This window comes from Dreissena polymorpha, chromosome 10, assembly GCF_020536995.1.
Source record: "Dreissena polymorpha isolate Duluth1 chromosome 10, UMN_Dpol_1.0, whole genome shotgun sequence".
NCBI classification, from domain to species: Eukaryota; Metazoa; Mollusca; class Bivalvia; order Myida; family Dreissenidae; genus Dreissena; species Dreissena polymorpha.
Genome location: NC_068364.1, coordinates 13,277,630 through 13,303,268, shown reverse-complemented (window position 1 = coordinate 13,303,268; position 25,639 = coordinate 13,277,630). Strand labels below are relative to the sequence as shown.

Below are 25,639 nucleotides of genomic sequence, written 5' to 3'. Positions count from 1 at the left end.
TGAATTGTTTTATCCATCATAGACAGTTGATAATTCCCAGACATGCTCACTGTGTTGTACATATGCTCATATCTTGTTGTGTCTGCTAGGCCAAGGTGGACACAGTTGATGCGCTGGAGAACTACAGGGGGCGCTGTGAGCCGTGCTTCCTCTTCTACGCTGTAAGTCATCCTGCATGTTCAGTTTAGCCACATTTTTGGAAAACTGGGCTTGATGCATGTGCACAAAGTGTCATTCCAGATTAGCCTGGGCAGTACCCACAGGTTAATCAGGGACAACACTACGCTTTCTTGGAATTTTTCATTTAAAGAAAGTATCTTTTTAACACAAAGCCAGTTTAGGCTTGACGTGTCGTACACACATGCATTAAGCCGAATTTTCCCAGAATGAGGCTCAACTAAACATGTAAATGTTGAAAAAAGATAGAGTGTTTTGAAACTTGAGGTTTCGCTCATCATTCAGACACTCACATGATTGTCCCATCTCTTCTATGTTAAAGTCGTTATACTATTAATATAAACATGAAGACATTTTTTTATTTAACAAACCATTTTTCTTCTTGTTTTTATTCATTTGAAATATTTGAAGTTTTTAAATCAGTGCTCTTAAATAAGAGCTCCACTCTGGAAAAATGGGGCTTAACAATTGCATGTATGTAAAGTGTGGTCCCAGATTAGCCACTACAGTCTGCAAAGGCTAATCAGGGACGACACCTTCTGCCTAAAGTGGTTAAGAGACTTGATTTAAAAGAAAAAAATCAATAAAAGCTGAAAGTGTTCCCTGACTAGCCTGTGCAGACTGCACAGTCTAATCTGGAACAACACTTAATGCACATGCATCAAGCCAAACTTTTCCAGAATGCAGCTCAAATGTTTTACTTTGTTTTTGTGTTCCTCTGTCAGTTGTTTGCCTAAGTCATCAGAGTATTTACTTTCCCACTTGTTCTGCAGGGTGGTGTGCTGGTGGCCGTGGTGCGGGGAGCTAACGCCCCACTCATTCTCCGTACCATCACGGAGCAGCTAGCCCAGGAACACAAGGTGCTAGATGGACAGGCAGAACGAAAGGAGGTCAGCTCATATTGTAACTCTTGAACTGGGCAGAATCGTTTTTGAATATAGATATTTTATAAAACTCCGCACAACCGAGTTTTAGGGTGGGTATACTTGTTTAAGGTGGTCTTACTGGCAGCAGCTATGTCGTCGTCAGGTTTTCTTGTCAGAAGCATATTTCAAAAAATAAAAGAGCTACCAGATGAAATTTTATAGGTAAAGATATCTGTCAGGAGGTGTGCAATCCACAAGAACAATAAGAACAATTTAGGTCGCAGTGGTGTAGTGGATATGGTGTCAGCCTAGCGATCAAAAGGTTACGGGTTTGATCCCCACTGTGGGAGCGTTCTTTAGATTTCCCCCATAGACACCAAGTACTGGTTCTAGTCCCAGGAAAAGGACTTAAGAGGGTTTCAAATAAGCCTTAGGCTTTCGATGCAATCGAGCTAAAATAAATAGGTAAAAACTAAGAACAGTAACTCATAAAGCCTTATTTTAAGAGTTATTGCTCTTTGTTAATTTTTGTACTTAAATTGTGTCTAGAGAATATCTCCAAAATTAAAAGAGTGCTCTCTTAGAGTTATTAGTTCTGTTTTAATATCAAGGACACATTGATTGCTCACTTAAGAGCTTTATAATCTATTTTCAGATCAAGGACACATTGATTGCTCACTTAGAGTTTTATGATCTGTTTTCAGATCAAGGACACATTGATTGCTCACTTAGGGTTTTATGATCTGTTTTCAGATCAAGGACACATTGATTGCTGACTTAGAGTTTTATGATCTGTTTTAAGATCAAGGACTCATTGATTGCGCACTGAGGGTTTTATGATCTGTTTTAAGATCAAGGACACATTGATTGCTCACTTAGAGTTTTATGATCTGTTTTCAGATCAAGGACACATTGATTGCTCACTTAGGGTTTTATGATCTGTTTTCAGATCAAGGACACATTGATTGCTCACTTTGGGTATTATGATCTGTTTTAATATCAAGGACAAATTGATTGCTCACTTAGGGTTTTATGATCTGTTTTCAGATCAAGGACACATTGATTGCTCAGTCGGATGTCAGGGACAGAGAGGAAGATGATGAGGAGGAGATGGAAGGTGAGTGATAACCATCAACATCACTTTTAGTATCTTGGTCTTTGGCAATGATTATATGAGCCTTGTTCTGGGGAAACTGGGTTTCATTCATGTGCATAAAGTGTCTTACGAGATAAAACTGTGCAGTCAGCACAGGCTTATCAGTGATAACACTTTCTACTGAGACTGGATTTTTGCGTAGGAGAGACTTCCTCTATACAAAAAGTGGATAATGTTGTTCCAGATTTGCTCATCTCGGTCAACAATTTATGCACATGTATTCAGCCAAGCTTTCCCATAACTAGGCTCAATATTTATGATATTGCTCACAAACTTGGTGTTTCACCTTTTAAAAAGGACATCTTTCGTCTTTTGAATAAATATCAATTTTATGATAATGCTAGGTAACACCGTATCTCTGTGTGTTTAATTAATATCATATTTTCTGTCTGTTTCCTATCGCTAATGATTGAGCAAAAGACTTTTCTTCTTTGTATGACTGTCTCATGATATATTTGCCTTCTTATCCATGTTCTATTTTAATTCTTTCTTAAACAATGGTTGAAGATTTTTGTCACATTACCTGGTTTTTAGTATTATAAGAACATTCTGTGTGGTTGTGCTCCCGACAAAGTTGCGGCATGTCTTTAATAATGCTGAAAAACATTTGACTGTGTAACACGTAGGAAAACCTGTAGGAAAGAATGTAGGCAAACCTACATCTGCAAAGGCAGCTAGGCCTGGACAAGGTATCAGAGTTGTTAAGTGTTGGTTGTCAGTGTTACTCTGATGATAAAGGTGTTGCATTCTGGGAAAACTGGGCTTAATGTATGTGGGTATATTGGCATCCCAGGTTAGCCTAAACAGTCTGCGTTGGCTTATAAGGGACAATAGTTTCAGCTTTTATGGAATTTTTGGTTGAGAGGAAGTCTCTTCTTAACAAACATTCAGACTAGGCAGAAAGTGTACAAGTCTGCACAGGCTAATCTGTGACAACACTATGCACATGCATTAAGCCCCGTTTTACCAGATTGCAGCTGAAATGATGTGTTAATGATACTTACAAATGTTACATGATTTGTTTTGTGAGTGACATTTCTTTGGAGCTTATTTCGTTTTGTGGTTGGTTTTGTTGAAATCAAACAGTTTTGAAATGTTTATGTTTGAGCATTATCATAGCGCCCATGAAATTATACGAATACTAATGGGACTATCAAAATAGTGTTATAATACCGGATTAAACTTTTAATATGACAAGGAGGTTGACATAATGTTCTAAATGAAAATTTATGATTGTACTTGTCTTGGTACAAACATACTGTACACACTTCCACCCTGTGAGCAACAAGATTTACTCAGTTTCATGTACAGAAAAATAATACAATTAAAAAAAATCATGTATTATTGTGTAACCGAAAAAAATGCGATTTGAGGTTGTTCAATTACCATAAGGAGCAGCATCTGCAAATGTCCTGTATTAAATATTTTCTGTATTGGTCTCTTACTACATAGTTAAATAGCAGTGTATGTTGTTTTATTCCTGATCAAATTGTAGTTCATTACTAGACATAACCTCGCATCATCTGTTTATGTTTGGTTTAACCAATTTCCTGTGTTTGTATCATTTCAATTCCAGACCATAGGATGAACTTTCAGGGCGAAATCATTGACTTTGGTGATGACCTTGAAAATTCAGGCCAAGGTTAACATATGTTGTAATATATTGTTATATAACCAGTATAAAGGCTTCTGTGTAGATGCTTATACATGTGAATATTGTATCTTTCAGTAATCATTTTTATCAGGGTTACAGAAATAAAATCAAGAAAATGACAGAATAATAAAATAATTTACTTGTTCGTGGAAATCCACAAAATTATAATTGTCAGCGAGCAAAATTTATTATTTCTTGTCCAAATTTTGTTTGGTATGGGTTGCAAACAAACAAGGATTTTTATGCCCCCGGTAGGGTGGCATATAGCAGTTGAACTGTCCATCAGTCAGTATGTGAGTATGTCAGTCTGTCCGTCCGTCCGAAAAAACTTTAACATTGGCCATAACTTTTTCACTATTGAAGATAGCAACTTGATATTTGGAATGCATGTGTATCTCATGGAGCTGAACATTTTGAGTGGTAAAAGGTCAAGGTCATCCTTTAAGGTCAAATGTCATATATGGCGTCTGTCCGTCCGAAAACTTTAACATTGGCCATAACTTTTTCAATATTGAAGATAGCATCTTGGTATTTGACATGCATGTGTATCTCATGAAGCTGCACATTTTGAGTGGTGGAAGTTCAAGGTCAAGGTTATCCTTCAAGGTCAAAGGTCAAAATAATAATAATAATAATAAATTTCAAAGCGGTGTTCTCATGAAGCTGCACATTTTGAGTGGTGGAAGTTCAAGGTCAAGGTCATCCTTCAAGGTCATCCTTCAAGGTCAAAGGTCAAATGAAATAATCAAAGCGGGGCTATCATGAAGCTGCACATTTTGAGTGGTGGAAGGTCAAGGTCATCCTTCAAGATCAAGGTCATCCTTCAAGGTCAAAGGTCAAAAAAACAAACAAAAATAAATTCAAAGCAGTGTTCATAAGAAGCTGCACATTTTGAGTGGTGGAAGTTCAAGGTCAAGGTCATCCTTCAAGGTAAAAAAATAAATATTTTTTTTTTGTCAAAGCGGTGCAATAGGGGGCATTGTGTTTCTGATGAACACATCTCTTGTTCAATTATGTAAGTTGTATATTTGATTGTCAGTAAATACTACCCTGTAAATACACACTTACTCAGCCATAATTGTGATTAAATTAAATGGCTCACACAAAGTCCTAAACTTTGTGTGCATGTATTTAGCTTACCTGAGCACCAAAAGTTCAGAGTGACCTTTTGTTGAAGGTGGCCCTCAGGCGTCTGTTGTCATGTGTCAACAAATCTTTTCAAACGACATCTCCTCCTTAACTGCTTGGGGATTTCCATGAAACAGGAGTGATCCTTGGTAGAACCTCTTCCATTGAGGCTCAAATTGTTCTGGTCCTCTTTTTAATTATGCAGGTCCCCAGAACTAAAAATAGATTTTAAAAGTGGAAGCTTAAAATAAATCTTCTCCTCTGAAACAGCAAGGCTAAGAAATTGAATATGCGGTGTTACATTGTGTAGTGGTTTTGTAAAAAGAGTGTAACAATCCTGCTATTGGGGTAAAAACTGGCCACGCCTCAGGGGTCAAATAATTTTATAAACCAAAGTTGTTTTTTAGATCATGCCTCTTGGGTCAAAATAGGCCCTTCCTGGGGGTGGGGGTTTAGATGGTTTAAATTAAATGTAGCATCAGATATCCTCAAGAAATATTAATCAATTTATACGCCTGGCTTCAAACCTGGCTACGCCCACTCAGGTGAGCAATCTAGGGCCATCTTTACCTTCTAGTATTTCATTTTTCTTAATCAATTTGCTGGATATTTGTATGCATATTTATTCATTTTCTTACATCAGGATTAAAGTTTTCATCTATAAAGTTGAATAAAAAACTCAATTTGACTGATAGTTAAATTACCTGTTAGGGACAAATAGCCGAGGCATAGGATTTCCACAGCCCATATTTATGCTTGTGGTTCATTTGTTATGGTGAATTAAAGAAAAAATATGTAAATAAACAGCAATACAAAAATCCACTTTACCAAACACATACTGTACAGTTCCCATGTATAAGTTTCAGGAAAAAACATTTATTTATATATTTATTTATATTTAATTATTTCATATTTGCATATTTATTGTAAAAAGCTATGTATGTGTAGCCTAAAACTAACATTTTGGTGGCAGAAGATATTATAAATGTTTCATATATGCATACAAAACATGCATGAAAAGATAGAAAGCACTTTCTTAAGACATTTTAATGTGCACTAATCACCCTGTCTGACCAATTACTGTCATTCTCTCGCATGCAGTTTTGTTATAACTTACTTCACTTCAAAATGCAATTATTTGAATTAAATATGTTTAAAGGGTGAATAAATCCAAATTCAAATTATTTAAAATCCAAACTGAGAACATGATTGAAAAAACTTTCAAAATAAAACAGTTAACTTTTTCCACAGGCGTATACCTGTAAGAAATCTTATTGAAGGCCCTCCACCCCTTCTGAAGAAGTGAATGCATATGGCCTGGCCTGGCAGTGGGCTAGTGTGACAGTTGTTTTGATGAACCCTTTAATATTCCCTGAGTATATACAAAACACTTTGACCTCTGAATAATTAAGTTTGAATCCTATATTAAAGTTTGTATCCTGGTTATTTGAGAGTCAATGAAGACATCTATAGAATTTAAGTGAACATGTTCAAGGTCAAATTCACAGGGGCTTGTAACATAAAAATTGTTACCACACAGTCCCTAGAGAAGGCCTTTAGTCCTTTGATCATCATACAGATTGAAATTCTGGTAAATTGTCTGGAAAGCATGACACTTGTTTAAGTTGAGGTCGACATATCAAACTTTTAGGAGGGTGGACTCGTATGAAATAAGTTTGCGTACAATGTCTAGAAAATGCTTGATCTTTCTTACCAAGTTAAGGTCAACTTATCATGTGTCAAGGTCACTGAGACTCCTTACATGAAAAGTGTGTTCATATTATCTAGAGGAAGCTGTAACATTGCATCATATTATGAACATGCTGTTAAGTCTTTTGTGTAACAGACCTCTGTCAATAAATCTATCCCGGAAAAACACGAGTTTAGAAAAACCCACTAATCACCCTGGTACAAACAACGCAGGTCCATTAAATCAACCAATGATAGCTTACTTTAAATTATAACGGTTGATATGGTGTGTGATTTTGAAAGGATTATAAATGGGTCATGTTTATTTGTACCAGCAGATTAGTGGGGTTTTCCAAAAAGTTGCTTTTTCCGGGATACATATATTTTGAATGTACATCATGGCCCCCTAATTAAATAGGCAAATTGATGAGTTTAAGTAGCCCAAAGAACCATTCAAACGTGAAGTCATCTGTTTAACTCTTAATAAATTTTGTTTTTGTAATCAACAGTGATTGAGTAGAGTTTGCATTATCATGAAATGGTGCCTGAATAATGGCCACTGTACTCCCTTTAATTATTGGTGACCTAATGGTTCTACACAAAGGCTGGTTATGAGTCACGCTCTGGAAAAACTGGGCTAAAGTGTCGTCCAAGGTTAGCCTGTTCATTCCACAGATGCTTTCATTTAAAGGAAGTCTTTTCTTATTGAAAAATTAAGGAGGAAAGTGTTGTGTTGTCCTTGATAAGCCAGTGTGGACTCTACCCACATGCATTACGCTTAGTTGTCCCAGAAGCAGACTCATATAAAACATATTAAAATCTTTTTAGTGGCACATAGTGACAACCTCAAGGCAGGGTCATACATATTTTTCATAACATCTTGTTTTTATTTAACCAAGTTTTGTTTTATTTGTATAAACCATATAACATTATTTTCATTAGCAAGGAGACATATGTTGTTTACACTGTATACTTTAAAATGGTCATTTTATTTGGGCTGTGCTCTGTGAAAAGGGGGTTTAATGCATGTGCGTAAAGTGTGGTCCCAGATTAACCTGTGCAGACCAGGTTAATCAGGGACGAAACTTTCTGCGGAAAATGAATTTTTACTAAGAAGAGACTTTCTTTAAACAAAAAAATATCATTAAAGCGGAAAGTGTTGTCCCTGCAAACTGCACAGGCTAATCTTTTACAATAATTTACCTACACACACCTCTTTCCACAGAGCACGGCTCATTTTATTTTCCCTTTTTGTTTCAACATGCTTTAAATAATGTGATCTCATGAGTTTAATTTGTTTAGAAGAATTATCATTGGCTGTTTACATTTTATGTTGTCTTGGGATTATAGCTTCGTGATGCTGGCATTTCACTGGGGACATATGCCTTTATCAACCACAGCATCTTGTTGTTGTAGTGATATACATAAAACACTTAAAAAATAAAGCAGAATAGAATATTGACAATGGTACAATTTCATTAAAAGTTTGTTGTGACCTGAAGGAAAAAATGATTGTTTTGCTTGAATTAACTGACTTGTTTCCTTGACATTGAATATAAACTTCTTGGTATGCAATTTTAATGAAATTACACATAATTACATGTGCATGTAAATGTATAAAAAATATTGTTCTGTATTTCTGTTTTATTGAAACCAATGTAATTAAATTGTAAGGTAGTCAGACTGTTGTGTACATGATTTTAATGCTATGCATATTGAAATCAAAAGAAGCCGCCTGCATTTCAATTGTAAATGATGTAATATTCCATTTTGAATATCGTAATATGTGAGTTTTCTATCTATCTCAGCTATCAGAGAATTAAAATAAGCCTCTCTGGGAAAACAGGGCTTAATGCATGTGCATAAAGTGTCATCCCAGATTGTCTACACACGATAGTCAGGGACGACACTTTGCGCTTAGACTGGATTTTCTTTTATAAGAGACTTTTTATGAAAAACAAATCCATAAAATCGGAATGTGTCTTCCGGTATTAACCAATGTAAACTGCACAGGCTAATCTTGGACTACAATTTATGCACATTTATTGAGCCCAGTTTTCCAAGATTGAGGCTCATATAGTTATTCAGTGTAATATGAAACAAAAATCAAACATGGACAATACCTGTTAATTTAAACATGATGTTTTTGGATATTATTTGATGAAATTTATTTGGCAAGAAAGGTAAACTAGTTTTTTTTAAAAACATCATGTTAATTTAAAGAGTTTCAAGTTTTATTTGTGTGTGGTTATATATTATCTTAAGAAACCAAGAAACTGATATCAGCTTTACAGCTAAGTTCTGCTCATCTAAGATTCTGAAATATGTGAAGTTTCTTCTCTGAGCAATAGTGACCATGAATACACTGTGTCCTGTTGTGTTGTATGCCAGGTTTCACATGGTATTGTTGACAGAACCGGTCAAGAATTCTGCCAGGTTACACATGGTATTGTTGTTGTTGACAGAGCCAGTCAAGGAGGTGTCTGTAGTGATCATCAAACCAGATGCAGTCCAGTCTGGCAAGGCAGGGGACATCATTGCGGAGGTAAGACCAGTCTACTTAGGAAATCATAGCCGAGGTAAGAGACCTGTCTCCTTGAGGGTAGGCAGGTGGTGGAATCTGTGTCAAACCAGGCATTCACAAACAAGATATATGAGTTTTTATGAAAACAGGATAAAAGCGAAATTTATTTTAATTTCATCAGCTAACATGCAAGTAAGAGCCATTAAAAATCTAGACTAATCAAAATAATAGTGATCATTTTAATATAGCATATTCATCAAAACAGAAAATTACTATGATTCGATTTTCATTAACTGGTCTGTATGTGTAACCACCTTACATCTATATTTCAATTCACCACATGGTTTGTTGCTATTTATTAAATATGACTTGATGGGAACACAAGACAGTATAAGATACACATTCTAGGAAAACTGAGCCTAATGCATGTGCGTACAGTGTCGTCCCAGGTAAGCCTTTGAACAGGCTAATAGGGACAACACTTTCTGACAAAAACAAAAAAAAACCATAAAAACTGAATGTGTCCTACCTGATTTTTAGACCCAGTTTTAACCAGAAAGTAGCTCAGATGATTGACTATGTTTCAGATGAAGAAGCGAGGCATTGAAATCCTGCGTCAGGAGGAGAGACAGTTGACCAAGGATGAGGCCGCAAATGTCTACACACACCTGCAGGATGAGGTGACTAGTCTCAATGGCTCTCAACCATTGACCACTTAGAAATGCATTTTTATGCATGTGTAGTCCCTTAGAAAGTTAAATTTTATTAAAAAACTTTCTTACTAGATTCAATTTGTAAAGGCTTCATTTTTAGCTCATCTATTTTTTGAAAAAAAATTATGAGCTATTGTCATCACCTTGGCGTCGGCGTCCGGTCAAGTTTTGCGTTTAGGTCCACTTTTCTCATAAAGTATCAAAGCCATTGCTTTCATACTTGCAACACTTACTAACTATAGTAAGGGGACTGTGCAGGCAAAGTTATGTAACTCTGACTGGCATTTTGATGGAATTATGTGCCCTTTTTATACTTAGAAAATTGAAAATTTGGTTAAGTTTTGTGTTTTGGTCCACTTTTTCCCTAAAGTATCAAAGCCATTGCTTTCATACTTGCAACACTTACTAACTATCGTAAAGGGACTGTGCAGGCAAAGTTATGTAACTCTGACTGGCATTTTGACGGAATTATGTGCCCTTTTTATACTTAGAAAATTTTTAATTTGGTTACGTTTTGTGTTTAGGTCCACTTTTTTCCTAAAGTATCAAAGCCATTGCTTTCATACTTGCAACATTTACTAACTATCGTAAGGGGACTGTGCAGGCAAAGTTATGTAATTCTTACTACTTACTACTAAAAAAAATAATATTTCAAAGCGGCCTTCTCATAAAGTTGCACATTTTGAGTGGTGGAAGTTCAAGGTCAAGGTCATCCTTCAAGGTCAAAGGTAAAAGAACAAAAAAAAAAAATTCAAAGCGGTGCAATAGGGGGCATTGTGTTTCTGACAAACACATCTCTGTTTTTTTTCAAACATGGTTAAAAAACACAAACATTTAATTTTTTTATTTTATTTTTGAAATACTGTCCAACCATCCCACCCAAGAATCCCCACCCCCCACCAAAAAAAAATAATTTTGTGTTTTCATTTTTTTTGCATTTTTGGAAGATAATGTATTAAATGACCACACCCCCACTCTATACACTCCTCTCCACTCCGCCCCTCCCTCCTTTGTGATTGAAATTGAGAAACCTTTAAAAAGAAAAATAATGAGCGGTCTGCACCCACAAGGCGGTGCTCTTGTTAACCCTTAGTTACTGCTAGCAGCAAACAGCATAAAACCTGAACAGACTGCAAGTTACTCACAGGCTGTTCTGGGTTTATGCTGTTTGCACATAGCTATTTTCACTTTGCTTCTTATGGGGGAAAGTGCTATCATCGTAGGGCAGACATGATAAGACTTAAAGAAAAGCTTGTGGGTTTTGTGTCCACCAAAACAAAGTATTTTAAAAATATTTTCTAAAGTGTCTTTCTGTCACAGTTTGATGATCCGATATTTCCTTTTCAAACGTACTTTGATTATCTGATATTTCCCTTTCAGTATCATTATAAAGACCTTGTATTCCTTTTCAGACGTACTGTTATGACCTGATATTGCATTTGATGACCTGATATTTCCCTTTCAGACATACTTTGATGACCTGATATTTTCATTTCAGACGTACTTTGATGACCTGATATTTTCCTTTCAGACATACTTTGATGACCTGATTACTTTCATGACCAGTGCCCCGTGCATAGTGATGGCCATAACAAAGGGCAAGACTGGGGCAAACATTATCAAGGAGTTCAGAGAACTGATTGGCCCCCGCGAGGTGGAAGAGGCTAAGGAGCAGGCCCCAGACAGGTACATCTCACAGCCCCCTTTTATTAACTTTATCTGGCCCCAGATTGGTTAGTCTCACAAGCCCCTTGTATTGACAAAGCACGCTTAAGACAGCTCCGGGAAATGGACTGTCAAAGATGGATGACTCTTCGTTACTAAGTTGAATTTTATATACAATTGTATTAACTTTCATACTGCTTATGTTGTTTAATCATGTTTCCCAAAAGTAATTATTTCATTAAAATTGTATTTTTGGCCAACCCTTGTATTGAGCGAAAGGTTTTAGTGTTTCACATACAGCATTGGTACTGTGGAGTTTTCTGCAGTTTGCGTGCCAAGTTTGGCCAAGAGAAGTACATGAATGCTGTTCATGGAAGTGACAGCTCAGACACAGCGGCGAGGGAGCTGGCATTCTTCTTCCCAGACTTTGTGGCGCCAAGAATTGAGGGCAAACCAAAACTACAGAGAACTCTCGCCCTAATAAGGCCGGACGCTTACAGAGAACACAAAGGTTCAATCACTGTAGAAGTGATACTCTTTGCAATTGTTATATTTGAGCCTGGCGTTGGGAAAACTAGGCTAATGCATGTGATTAAAAGTGTTGTCAGGTTAGCCTGTGAAGTTCGCACAGGCTTATCAGTGTGGGCACTTTCTGCATTGACTGGATTTTTGTTTAGAAGAGACATACTTGAACACAAAATTCTATAAACGCAAATAGTGTTGTCCCTTTTACCAGAGTGGGGCTCCAGTGTTTGAAATTAATTTAAATGCATATCAAATGTAAGTTTGTGAGTTTCATGCTCACAATAAGATTGTATTCATCATTCCTGGTACAATGATTTTAATAATTTATTAATTTGAAATATCCAGTGTCAAGTGGATTCAGTTTACTGACAGAACATGAATATATTAATAAGTTATGATTCCAAAATAAAGAAATAGTGATGAGTTTGATTGAAAATGCTTAAGATATCAGATGGATGCATAGGACTATTAATTCGTACGTACAAGTTCGCAGTTAAGAAAGTTCTCAGACACCCGTAACTCTTCCTTTATTCTGTGTGACCCAGATGAGATTATTGCCAAGATCCGTGAGGCTGGATTCAAGATCGCCATGTCTCGGGAGGTCAGACTGAGCAAGGATCAGGCAGAGGATTTCTACAGTGAACATGCCGGCCAGGAGTACTTTGATGAACTCACCACCAGAATGTCCAGGTCAGTGGAAATACAGCCATATTTGTCATGACAACTTTTGTAATGGTACCGGACTATTCGTCTCTATAGTTTTGCAACCAATGTTCTGTTTTATTTTGCCTGGCTGTTAACCCTTTACCACTTAGATACGTATTTTGACGCATTTGAAGTCATTTAGAAAGTTAAATTTAATTAAAGACCTTTCTCACGAGATTCAAGTTTAAAAGGCTTCATTTCTAACTCTTAGATACTGATGAGCGGCAAACCGCATAGAACCAGAACAGACTGCAAGTTACTCGCAGGCTGTTCTGGTTTTATGCTGGTTGCAAAAGCCATTTTCATTTTGCTTAATTCTGAGTGGGTTAATTGTTACACAACTAAACTATATGGACATTTTTCATGACAACTTTTTGAATTATAACAGTCTAATTGTCTCTTTTGTTTTACAACCAAATTTTTTTTTCATGGTGCCGGGCTGTTAATGATAACAAGTCGTAAACGAAAAGGAGTTTGTTCAATATTAATTGGTCTTCCTTATGTGAAAATGAAAGTTTTATAAAGATCCTTTCTGATAATTTTTCCAGAGATCTTAAAACTGTTAAAATTCAAATTGTTATTGTTCCACTGTATATTTTGCAGTGGACCCCTGTTGGCATTGGGTCTGGCAAGAGAGGAGGCCATTAAAGGCTGGAGGGACATGCTGGGCCCCAAGGTGGTCTCTGAGGCAAAGGAAAAGCAGCCTGGCAGGTAAGCACAGGGGACAGTGGGTGGGGGTGGGGCATGACATGGGGGGACGTAGTCTGACACGTATGTACATGGGTGGGGGGCATGACAAAAGGGCAGGCCATAGTCACAGGTACACACACTGGGTAGTGGTGGGACATGAGGAGGGGCAAAATCTGACAGGTACTCAAAGAGAATGATTCTGGAATACACCCCCATACACAGTGGGAATACACCCCCATACACAGTGGGAATACACCCCCATACACAGTGGGAATACATCCCCATACACAGTGGGAATACACCCCCATACACAGTGGGAATACACCCCCATACACAGTGGGAATACACCCCCATACACAGTGGGAATACACCCCCATACACAGTGGGAATACACCCCCATACACAGTGGGAAGACATCCCCATACACAGTGGGAATACACCCTCATACACAGTGGGAATACACCCCCATACACAGTGGGAATACACCCCATACACAGTGGGAATACACCCCCATACACAGTGGGAATACACCCTCATACACAGTGGGAATACACCCCATACACAGTGGGAATACACCCCCATACACAGTGGGAATACACCCCCATACACAGTGGGAATACACCCCCATACACAGTGGGAATACACCCTCATACACAGTGGGAAGACATCCCCATACACAGTGGGAATACACCCTCATACACAGTGGGAATACACCCCCATACAAAGTGGGAATACACCCCCATACACAGTGGGAATACTGGGCAAACAGTCACACTTGGTGGAGCGAATATATTGTGACAAAGATGTGGGTATTGGGGCACACAGCCTTACTGGGGGGGGGGATGTTTAACCATTGAGTATCTGTCAATGTTGTTTAACTGAATTGTATACTATGCACATCTGTGTTATATATTCTTTAACAAAACTGATTACTTGTGATAGGATTTTTTTGTCATTATTCTCTATTTCATGATTGTTTTTGGTTTATGGTATTTAGTATGAGGAACAGGGATTTTTATTTTATTTTTGTCGTTATTCTCTATGTCATGATTGTTTTTGGTTTATGGTTTTTAGTATGAGGGTTCCTCATACTAAAGAAATACAGCAAGGTATGGAGACCAACAAGTGTACGAATAGCTATATTGATTTCCTGTGTATCTTCTATAACACAGTTACTCAACCAGAAAGTACATGATTGTTTGAGGGGTCATTCTGGGTAAACTGGGCTTAACTCGTGTGTGTCAAGGCTTAACTCATGTGTGTCAAGTGTTTTCCAAGATAAGCATGTGCTGTGTGCAGTCTACAAAGGCTAATTATGGACGACACTTTTAAGGACTTAATTTCCTTCAAACAGGTCTCTTCTTAACAAAAGTGCAGTGTAGGCGGATAGTGTTGTCCCAGATTAGCATTTGCAGACTGCATTCTAATCTAGAAGGACACTCTAGGCACATCAATTAAGCCCAGTTTTCACAGAACAAGGTTCATTTAAAGCATCAATGTCAGTACTTAAATAGATCATTGATTGCATTTTTGAAGGAAAGAGTCAAACTCAAATGGATGGCAATTAATGATGAGTGGATTAGTTTAAATGGAACCCAAACAAAAACTTGTGGAGTCCTAGTAAAGCTTTGCAAACTGAAGCTCTCTGCATGGTTAACTGTGTTTTGTTAATTTTATATTCAAGCAGTGATGCCCACAAAACTGAGAGGTATGGAACATTAGCACCTCTATATTGCATCTACAGCCAGATCTTGTGTCCTATTATCCCCACGCTTTTTGAAAAGCGTGGGGATATTGTGGTTATCTCCGCCGGTTGTCCGTCTGTCTGTCCGTCCGTCCTGGCCACCATCTCCTCCTACACTATATGCTCTAGAACCTTGAAACTTACACACATGGTAGTTATGAGCATATGTGCGACCCTGCACTGTTTGGGATTTTGATCTGACCCCTAGGTCAAAAGTTATAGGGGTTAGGGCAGGCCGGGTCTGAGATTTTCACTCATTTGTTTAGGTTATTTTACTATATTTTTTTTATTTCTACACAGATTGTCTTCAAATTGATACCGAACCTCTCTTATGACAATACGGTCAATCTCAACTATGCATGGCCCCATTACCAACCCGGCCCCGCCCACATAGGCCACACCCACCCAAAATTGCAGTTTTACTATAATTTCTTCATTTCTTCACCGATTCACTTCAAATTGATACTGAATCTCTCTTATGACAATACGGTTAATCTCAACTATGCATGGTCACATTACCAACCCTGGGGCGCCCCAGCCACATAGGCCACGCCCACCCAAAATTGCCTTTTACTATAATTTCTTCATCTCTACACCGATTCACTTCAAATTGATACTGAACCTCTTTTATGATAAGACAGTCAATCTCAACTATGCATGGCCCCATTACCAACCCTGGGGTGCCCTGCCCACATAGGCCACGCCCACCCAAAATTGCCTTTTACCATAATTTCTTCATTTCTTCACCGATTTACTTCAAATTGATACTGAACCTCTCTTATGACAATACGGTCAATGTCAACTATGTATGGCCCCATTACCAACCCCGGGGCATCCCCGCCCACACAGGTCACGCCCATCCAAAATTGCCTTTTACTATAATTTCTTCATTTGTACACCAATTCACTTCTTATTGATACTGAACTTCTCTTATGACAATACGGTCAATCTCAACTATGCATGGCCCCATTACCAACCCTGGGGCGCCCCTGGGTCAAACATGCGGCGTGGGGATACGCGTCGGCCTCTTCCGCGCCATTTCTTGTTGTTTTATGTTTTTATTTTTATATCTTTATATACTGATATAAAACACAGAGATGGTACAAATGTTAGGTCCTTTCATATTACTCTTTATTAATGTATTTATTATATACTCTTCATTAATGTTAGCATTACATTCTCTTCATGAATGTTATAATTACATGCTCTTCATGAATATGTGCATGACATTCTCTTATGTAATGTATTCATTACATGCTCTTCATTAATATGTGCATGACATTCTCTTATGTAATGTATTCATTACATTATCTTCATTCATGCATTTCTTACAAAATCCTCTTTAATGTATTCATTACATACTCTTTGTTAATATATTCATCAAATACTCTTCATTTATATATTAATTACATACTCTTATGTTATGTATTCATTACATACTCTTATTTTATGTATTCATTACATAATCTTCATTTATGTATTCATTACATACTCTTCTTTTAAGAATTCATTAATTTATACAATAACATACTCTTCATTAATGTTTTCATTACATTTTCTTCAGTAATATACTTATTACATACTCTTCATAAATATAATTATTACATACTCTTCATTAATATAATTGTTACATACTCTTCATAAATATAATTATTACATACTCTTCATTAATATATTCATAACATACTCTTCATTAATATAATTGTTACATACTCTTCATTAATATATTCATAACATATTCTTCATTAATATATTCACAACATACTCTTCATTAATATATCCATTACATACTCTTCATTAATATATTCATTTCATCCTCTTCATTAATATAATTATTACATGCTCTTCATTAATACACTTGGAGACACTTATAACGCATCACTTTTCAATCTTGAATATTTCAGTTACGAGTAAAGATATTGATTTAAAATTTTACATACGATCATTTGACTACGTATTATGCAAGCTCACGATAAAATCATTCATCCGTGACGATTGGACGCTTTAGCACGTGGGGTAGGTGTGGTTCTATATTTTTGCATGTGAAAATGTTGAAACGCTATTTATTTCTAGTTTTATTTAAATTTAATTATTTAAGGTGGGTTCTTACATAAGGAAAACATAAAATTAATTTACAAAACAATATAGCTTGTATGAATATTCAGGAGCCCAATCGCGCACTTTACATTTTATGGGCTACCTTTCCCACTTGCTAAAGCGTCCGATTGTCATGGATGAATGATTTTATTGTTAGCTTGCACATACTGTAGTCAAATGATCACATGTGCAATTTTAATAAAATATTTACTCATTACTGAGATATGTAAGTTTTAAAAGTGTTGCGTTAGAAAAACCACCAAGTGTAAGCGATATACATTTTATTACAATTAAATTTCAATTTCATAATTCTAGGTAAGTTTTTACACAAGAACAACATAACATTAATTTAAGAAAAACATTATGGCTCGTATGAATATTCACGAGCGAAATTGCTCAATCGGCATGTTGCAAGCCGGTCAGTTATTAAGACGTGTAAGTTTATGTGTTTTATTTTCACATTGTTATTATTTAACGTTGTACGAGTTTGTGAATTTGACTTTTGAAGAGACATTTTTGATTTGTTAAGTTTTACATTTTGTTGTTTTTCAATTTCAATTAAATTTTCAGGAGTTATCAGATATGTGATGAATTATTCTTGGTCCAAATTTCAACACAATCGGATCAAAAATAAGGGAGCTATATTGATATGATTAAGTGATGCGTTAGAAGTGTCTCCAAGTGTATATTCATAACATACTCTTCATTGATGTATTCATTGCATACATGTACTTGTCATTAATGTATACATTACATACTCAGCATTAATGTATTCATGAATATATGCATTATATTATTTTCATTAATGTATCCATAACATACTCTTTATTAACATATTCATTCATTCATGGGCAAAATGTAGTGGAAACGGCATATTATTTTCACACAAATCATTGATTGAATTAGTACTATTTAGTTGTAGTCCGTAGTGTGTTGGCCAGATTATGTAAATTGTATGCGGGTTAGGGTGTTTCATGGCCCATGTTTGGCACCAGTTAGCTGGACATTATATCATAGCCAAGGTAGCTTCAATTATTTAACCCAGTTTAAATGTGTACAAGTAGTGATATATATTTTATGGAGAACAATCATTAAAACCTTCGTCATGAAGGGTCATTGTTATTAATCATGTTGTTACACAAAATAAGCCTTTTCTCAAAATTAAACTTAAGTATACTATATTACTATATTTTTCCATCGAGACCATTGATCGTTGAATCATAAATAAATGATAATTAAGACTGGTTTTTATGTATTTAATATTAACTTTGGAGCAAAACTCATTTTTGTGTGATGCTTTGGTGAATGACTGCTGCACCAGGGAACATGGGAATGTCTTGTATGAAATGTATTTCAGCAGCGCTCTGGGAAAACAGGGTTAAATGCATGTTTGTAAAGTGTCATCCTAGATTAGCCTGTGTAGTCTTCACAGGCTAATTTGGGATAACACTTTGGGCTTTTGTTGTATTTTTTGTTTAAAGGAAGTTTCTTCTCTGCAAAAATCCAGTGAATAAGCGGAAAGGGTCATCCCTGCTTAGTGTGCACAGGCTGCACAGGCTAATCTCAGATGACAATATATTACCCACATGCATAATGCTCCCTTATTCCAGGGCAAGACTCAAACATGTTCCATTGTTTTCAATGAATCACTTCTGTCATGTCTTGTTTTCCCATTTGAGATGTTTCCAAATGCTTCCAGAGTACTAATTTTGTAAAATGAGTCGTGCTCTGTGAAAAGGGGGTTTAATGCATGTGCATAAAGTGTCGTCCCAGATTAACCTGTGCAGTCTGCACAGACTTATCAGGGAAAACACTTTGCACCTTAAGGATTATTGCTTAGCAGTGACTTTCTGTAAACAAAAAATATCATAAAACCTGAAAGTGTTGTTCCAGATTAGCCTGTGCAGACTGCACAGGCTAATCTGGGACGGCAATTTATGCACATGCATTAAACCCCTGTTTCATAGAGCACAGCTAAAATAAAGTCTGTTAAGAATTTGTGTAGAACTCAATGTAATTTCCTTTACTATTTGAGCTTTTTGTGTCAATCCCAGTTTTTACATTATAAGCTCGACTGTTTTCGGAGAAAACCCGAGGTATTGTCATAGCCAGCTCGTCTTGTTGTGTCGTGTCTCTGTTGTCGTGTCCGCCGTCAGCGGCGTGCTAAAACCTTATCATTTTGTCAAGGTTTTGAACATTGGCTCTAAAATCAAAGTGCTTCCACCTACAATTTTGAAACTTCATTGCACCTTGATGAGTTCTACACGCCACACCCATATTTGGGTCATCAGGTCAAAGGTCAAGGTCACTGTGACCTCAAAAAAAAAAATAAAAAAATTCTCACATTGAACTTTCATTTCTTCAAACATGCACCCGCAGCCGAGCGTGGCACCTGTTATGCGGTGCTCTTGTAATAACTTGAAATCTTGTGCAGCTGACCTTTATCACATAATATGTTCATATTTTAGAAGTGTACTTGAGATATTTTACTTATCCTTAAGAAGTGCACAATTTGCAATCTTTATTTGTATGTTTCATTTAATTTTCCCAATTATATTATTAATAATACAAACAATTCGTTGGTGACACTCGCACATCATTTGGAAGGTGGGTATACTTGAGTGTGTATGTTCTTTGTTGGTCTGTAAGCATATTATCACTCTTGGAACCACTCCTTCAATTTGCGTTTGATTGAATTGAAACTTCTTACACTTCTTATTCAAGGTGTGGCATTAAGTGACATTCTGCCCAATTTATTTTATGCTTTCCGGTGGTTTATAGAGAAATATCAGTGAATTAAAACTGATCATTTAACTGTTTCAAATAGTGAGAATTAACAGTGAAAATTATCGATAATTTTCACTGTTTACTGTGAAATGACGTCATTTTTTTAATAAAATGACATTATCTCAGTGAAATTCTTTAGTTTAACTCTTTAACAATGTATATAAACGGTGAACAAAAGTATAAAATAAAAAGAAAATTTGTTGGATTCTGTGGAGTTTCACTCGTGAATTAAAATCGATAATCCACCGAATCCAACAAATATCCTCTATAAAATTAAACATGTTTTTAGGCAAAAAAAATCCACTTAAAACGCCTCTTTTTGCTTGATTTAAATGAACCATTTAACACTCTCAAGTTGTTAAAACAAATCTTACCACTTCTAAATTTATGCTTTGATCTTAATGCAACGCTGTCAGAATCTTTATCTTGATAATATCTGCTGTAGGCCAAGTTTTTGTCTTGATCACATGTGTAAAAAAAACAGGTCACCATGTGAAATCCTAGAAAACCATCTTACCACTCTGGGAGCCACATTTATGACTCAATCTTGATAAAAAAATGGTAAGAATGTTTATCTTGACAATATCATGGTCAAAAATTGGTATAACAAACTAGGTAATCACTAGGTCTTTGACAATTGGTGTACCTTGAACTCAGGTTGGCACTTAAGGGTCCGTATGGCCCTTCTTGTATATTTCATAACTGACCTTTCACCAATATCTGTCATGCCTTTACTCAGATGTACCATAACATGGTGCTGTTGCTCACATTTCTTATGTCTTAAATGCTTTAAGCCCTAACATTATATGTATTAATACATTTATTGTATTTATGCAGAAAAGGGAGTGAAAAATTAGTTTGAATGGAATAACACAACTCTCCCATGACATTTTTTCATGCTGTATAGAGTTATAATGTTTGCATAATTTGTTTATGTTTTCACTTCCAGATTTTTAATGAGTTACGAGCCATTGAAGTTTAACACCTGATTCTTTCAACCTTTAATATTAAAATATATAACTTATTATTAACACCTTTATAGAACCAAAGAAAATTAGTTGGCACAGATAGTGTACAAGAGTTTACATCAACATGTTTATGATGCAGTGTCACATTAGCCTATTATGTTTGTCTTGCAGCCTGCGCGCCCAGTTTGCAGTAGAAGGTGCACAGATCAACATGCTGCACGGTTCAAGTACAGAGGAAGAGGCAAAGAAGGAGATCGAATACTTCTTCCCCGTAGAACAGACAGTGGCAGTCATCAAACCAGATGCCATTGGAACTAAAGGTAACAGCACTTCTTCCCCGTAGAACAAACAGTGGCAGTCATCAAACCTGACGCCATGGGAACTAAAGGTAACAGTGCATCTTCCCTGTCGAACAGACAGTGGCAGTCATCAAACCTGACGCCATTGGAACTAAAGGTAACAGCGCTTTTTCCCCGTTGAGCCGACAGTCGCAGCCATCAAACCAGACGCAATTGTAACTAAAGGTAACAGTGCTTTTTCCCTGTTGAAACAACAGTCGCAGTTGTCAAACCTGACACAATTGGAACTAAAGGCAACAGCACTTCTTTCCTGTTAAGAACACGGTCGCAGTTGTCAAACCTGACACAATTGGAACTAAAGATAACAGCACTTCTTTCCTGTTAAGAACACGGTCGCAGTTGTCAAACCTGACACAATTGGAACTAAAGGTAACAGCACTTCTTTCCTGTCAAGAACACGGTCGCAGTTGTCAATCCAGACGCCATTGGAACTAAAGATAACAGCACTTCTTTCCTGTTAAGAACACGGTCGCAGTTGTCAAACCTGACACAATTGGAACTAAAGGCAACAGCACTTCTTTCCTGTAAAGAACACGGTCGCAGTTGTCAAACCTGACACAATTGGAACTAAAGGCAACAGCACTTCTTTCCTGTTAAGAACACGGTCGCAGTTGTCAAACCTGACACAATTGGAACTAAAGGCAACAGCACTTCTTTCCTGTTAAGAACACGGTCGCAGTTGTCAAACCTGACACAATTGGAACTACAGGTAACAGCACTTCTTTCCTGTCAAGAACACGGTCGCAGTTGTCAAACCAGACGCCATTGGAACTAAAGGTATCATCACTTCTTTCCTGTTAAGAACACGGTCGCAGTTGTCAAACCAGACGCCAATGGAACTAAAGGCAACAGCACTTCTTTCCTGTCAAGAACACGGTCGCAGTTGTCAAACCAGACGCCATTGGAACTAAAGGTAACATCACTTCTTTCCTGTCAAGAACACGGTCGCAGTTGTCAAACCAGACGCCAATGGAACTAAAGGTAACATCACTTCTTCCCTGTTAAGCCGACAGTGGCAGCTGTCAAACCTGACACATTTCGAACTAAAGGTGACAGTATTTTCCCTGTCAAAAACATGGTTGCAGTCATCAAAGATGACATACTTTTAAACTGGTTTAAGCCTCAATTGATTTTCATTCGCCATTCCAAGTCAGTGACCCCAGATTTGATCAATTTTATTTTTAATATGTTTATGTAACTTTCTATATTGAATAGGCATTTACAGATTTATTATCTCTGTGTATATTTTGGTATGCTTCTTTGTCCTAATATCATGTTGTGTCAAGTATCATATGATTCATATCATTTTAAACAATTTTGTCTTAACATGCAGGTTAAGCCTTTATTTACAGACACACATCCATAAACTAGAATTGCGACATACAGGCTGATAAAGGAAAACATGGTTTTATGTTAATCCATCACTTGTTGGTTGACATTTGCAGATGAGATCATAGAGAAGATCCATGAGGCAGGGTTCCGTATCGCAGCCAGGAAGGAGACCACCCTGTCCCGTGAGATAGCGGAGGAATTCTACGCTGACCACAAGGACAAGCCATACTATGAGCAACTTGTGCAGCACATGTCCAGGTACAAACATACAGATATTGAAAGTACTGCATGTCCAGGTACACACATACAGATATTGAAAGTACTGCATGTCTAGGTACACACATACAGATATTGAAAGTACTGCATGTCTAGGTACACACATACAGATATTGAAAGTACTGCATGCCCAGGTACACACATACAGATTTTGAAAGTACTGCATGTCTAGGTACACACATACAGATATTGAAAGTACTGCATGTCCAGGTACACACATACAGATATTGAAAGTACTGAATGTCCAGGTACACACATACAGATATTGAAAGTACTGCATGTCCAGGTACACACATACAGATATTGAAAGTACTGCATGTCCAGGTACACACATACAGATATTGAAAGAACTGCATGTCCAGGTGCAAACATACAGATATTGAAAGTACTGCACGTCCAGGTACACACATACAGATATTGAAAGTACTGCATGTCCAGGTACAAACATACAGATATTGAAAGTACTGCATGTCCAGGTACACACATACAGATATTGAAAGTACTGCATGTCCAGGTACACACATACAGATAATGAAAGTACTGCATGTTCAGTACAAACATACAGATATTGAAAGTACTGCATGTCCAGGTACAAACATACAGATATTGAAAGTACTGCATGTCCAGGTACAAACATACAGATATTGAAAGAACTGCATGTCCAGGTACAAACATACAGATATTAAAAGTACTGCATGTCCAGTAACAAACATACAGATATTGAAAGTACTGCATGTCCAGGTACTAACATACAAATATTGAAAGTACTGCATGTCCAGGTACAAACATACAGATATTGAAAGCACTGCATGTCCAGGTACAAACATACAGCTATTGAAAGTACTGCATTTTCAGGTACACACATACAGATATTGAAAGAACTGCATGCTTTACCTCACTTTTTTATGGCATATTAACATTAAAAACATTTGTTTTTGAACATTTATTTTAAATTCATATTTTGAGGATTATCATTAGCTTCATTTTTCGATACCTCTAAGATGATTTTATTATGGCAAAACCATGTTTTCTAAATGGAATTATAATTAATGTATCTTTCTTCAATGCTTTACCAGTATTGTATGTGCTGTACGTTATCTTCCCCAGTGTGCATGAAATTTGTTTTATTATACATTTTATACTCTATACTTGTATTGCTTGTATTCAGTGGTCCAACCTTCCCCAGTGTGCATGGGATGCGTTGTGTGTATTGTATATCTCCAGTGGTCAGACATACTTAATGGTGCATTGATTGTGTTGTATTATGTATTGTAAACTTTTTATTGTATGTTTCCAGTGGCCCGACATACTTCATGTCTTGTATTATGTACTATATACTTTGTACTGTATGTCTCCAGTGGTACGACATACTTCATGTCTTGTATTATATATACTATGTATTGTATGTCTCTAGTGGCCCAACCTACTTCATGGTGCTGTCCAGGGAGGGGGCTGTGGATGGCTGGAGATCCATGATCGGACCCAAAGACCCGCAGGAGGCCAAGAATGTGGACCCTGACACGTAAATAGCCAGCTAGGGCAATCAGTCATCACTATAATTCTGTTCCTCAAGATTTACAGAGAAATTGCCCTTGAGTAAATTTTCTTTTGGCATGTAGCATGTACTCATTTAGAAAGGAAAGTGTTTGAATAACACTATGTACCTGGATAGAGGAAATTGAGAGGAATTGCAAAGTACAACAACCTCAACTCACTTATAGTTATTTAGGGAGTTATGTTTGTTTGTTTTATGTATAGACTTTATGTTTTGTCTGAGCATAACTCTGCAAGTATTGAATGTATTCAAATAAGCCTTTGCATAATTATAGATAGCTGTATGAGAAAGTGCCAATATTAAGGACAATAACTCTCTCTGCACTTTGTACAGAGTTATTGACCTGTGTTTATTTCATGTGCCAAGCATTAATTCAGAAGTATTGAGAGAATACAATAAAACTGTGTATCTCCTCCCCCCCCCCCCACCACTGACATAGGACATTTTTTTATTTATTTTTTCTGTAATTTTCTTTTGCAAACATAACAAATGAAATAAATATATTGGTGATGGGCTTTTAGAGGAAAAACACAGTAACTATGTTTTTTTTCTCCAATATTTACAGTTATCTTAGTCCTGTTAACTTTCTTGTGCACTCTAGAATTTTATAACAATTGAAGATATTATATTGAAACGTCACAAATATTCAGAGAGCAATAATAATAAAGCTCTTTTAAAAGTTTTATTTATAGTATTTTTCCTTGATATCGTTCTTGTGCATGGCCCAAATACGCAGAATTTTTTTGTGTGCATATTATTATCTAAATGTGTTTAGGGATTCAAATGAAACTTTGTATATTCATTGAATAATTTGAGAGAAAGTTTGGAAGTTCAACCATAACTGCTTCTTTGATACATGCATAATTGTTCTTCAATATATAGATAGAACTTGTCTGTTTCCCCAACTTTGATGGTCAAAATCACAGATACTTTGGGGGCATTTGGCGCTTCCAGTGACAGCTAAAATTTCTCATGTATAGTTATTAACTAAGAATAACCCAAGCTGATTGTTTCTGTCCAGGTTACTCC

General features: G+C 36.6%; 1 protein-coding gene across 21 annotated transcripts in view; it reads left to right on the top strand.

Moving 5' to 3' along the window:
• LOC127847144 (thioredoxin domain-containing protein 6-like) overlaps positions 1-25,639 on the top strand; it is a 75,618-nt gene that overhangs the window by 17,767 nt on the left and 32,212 nt on the right. For 15 of the 21 annotated variants that reach the window (XM_052378829.1, XM_052378830.1, XM_052378824.1 and 12 more), the window contains 14 exons: positions 90-161; positions 951-1,067; positions 2,091-2,160; positions 3,776-3,841; positions 9,136-9,215; positions 9,782-9,874; positions 11,439-11,593; positions 11,899-12,083; positions 12,643-12,787; positions 13,406-13,513; positions 15,177-15,200; positions 21,260-21,408; positions 22,893-23,037; positions 24,470-24,577. In XM_052378829.1, coding sequence (XP_052234789.1) covers positions 90-161; positions 951-1,067; positions 2,091-2,160; positions 3,776-3,841; positions 9,136-9,215; positions 9,782-9,874; positions 11,439-11,593; positions 11,899-12,083; positions 12,643-12,787; positions 13,406-13,513; positions 15,177-15,200; positions 21,260-21,408; positions 22,893-23,037; positions 24,470-24,577 — 1,517 coding nt within the window. Of the gene's footprint in view, positions 1-89; positions 162-950; positions 1,068-2,090; positions 2,161-2,825; positions 2,889-3,775; positions 3,842-9,135; positions 9,216-9,781; positions 9,875-11,438; positions 11,594-11,898; positions 12,084-12,642; positions 12,788-13,405; positions 13,514-15,176; positions 15,201-21,259; positions 21,409-22,892; positions 23,038-24,469; positions 24,578-25,639 lie in introns of all 21 variants that reach the window. The other 6 variants (XM_052378843.1, XM_052378844.1, XM_052378828.1 and 3 more) reach the window with 4 other exon arrangements.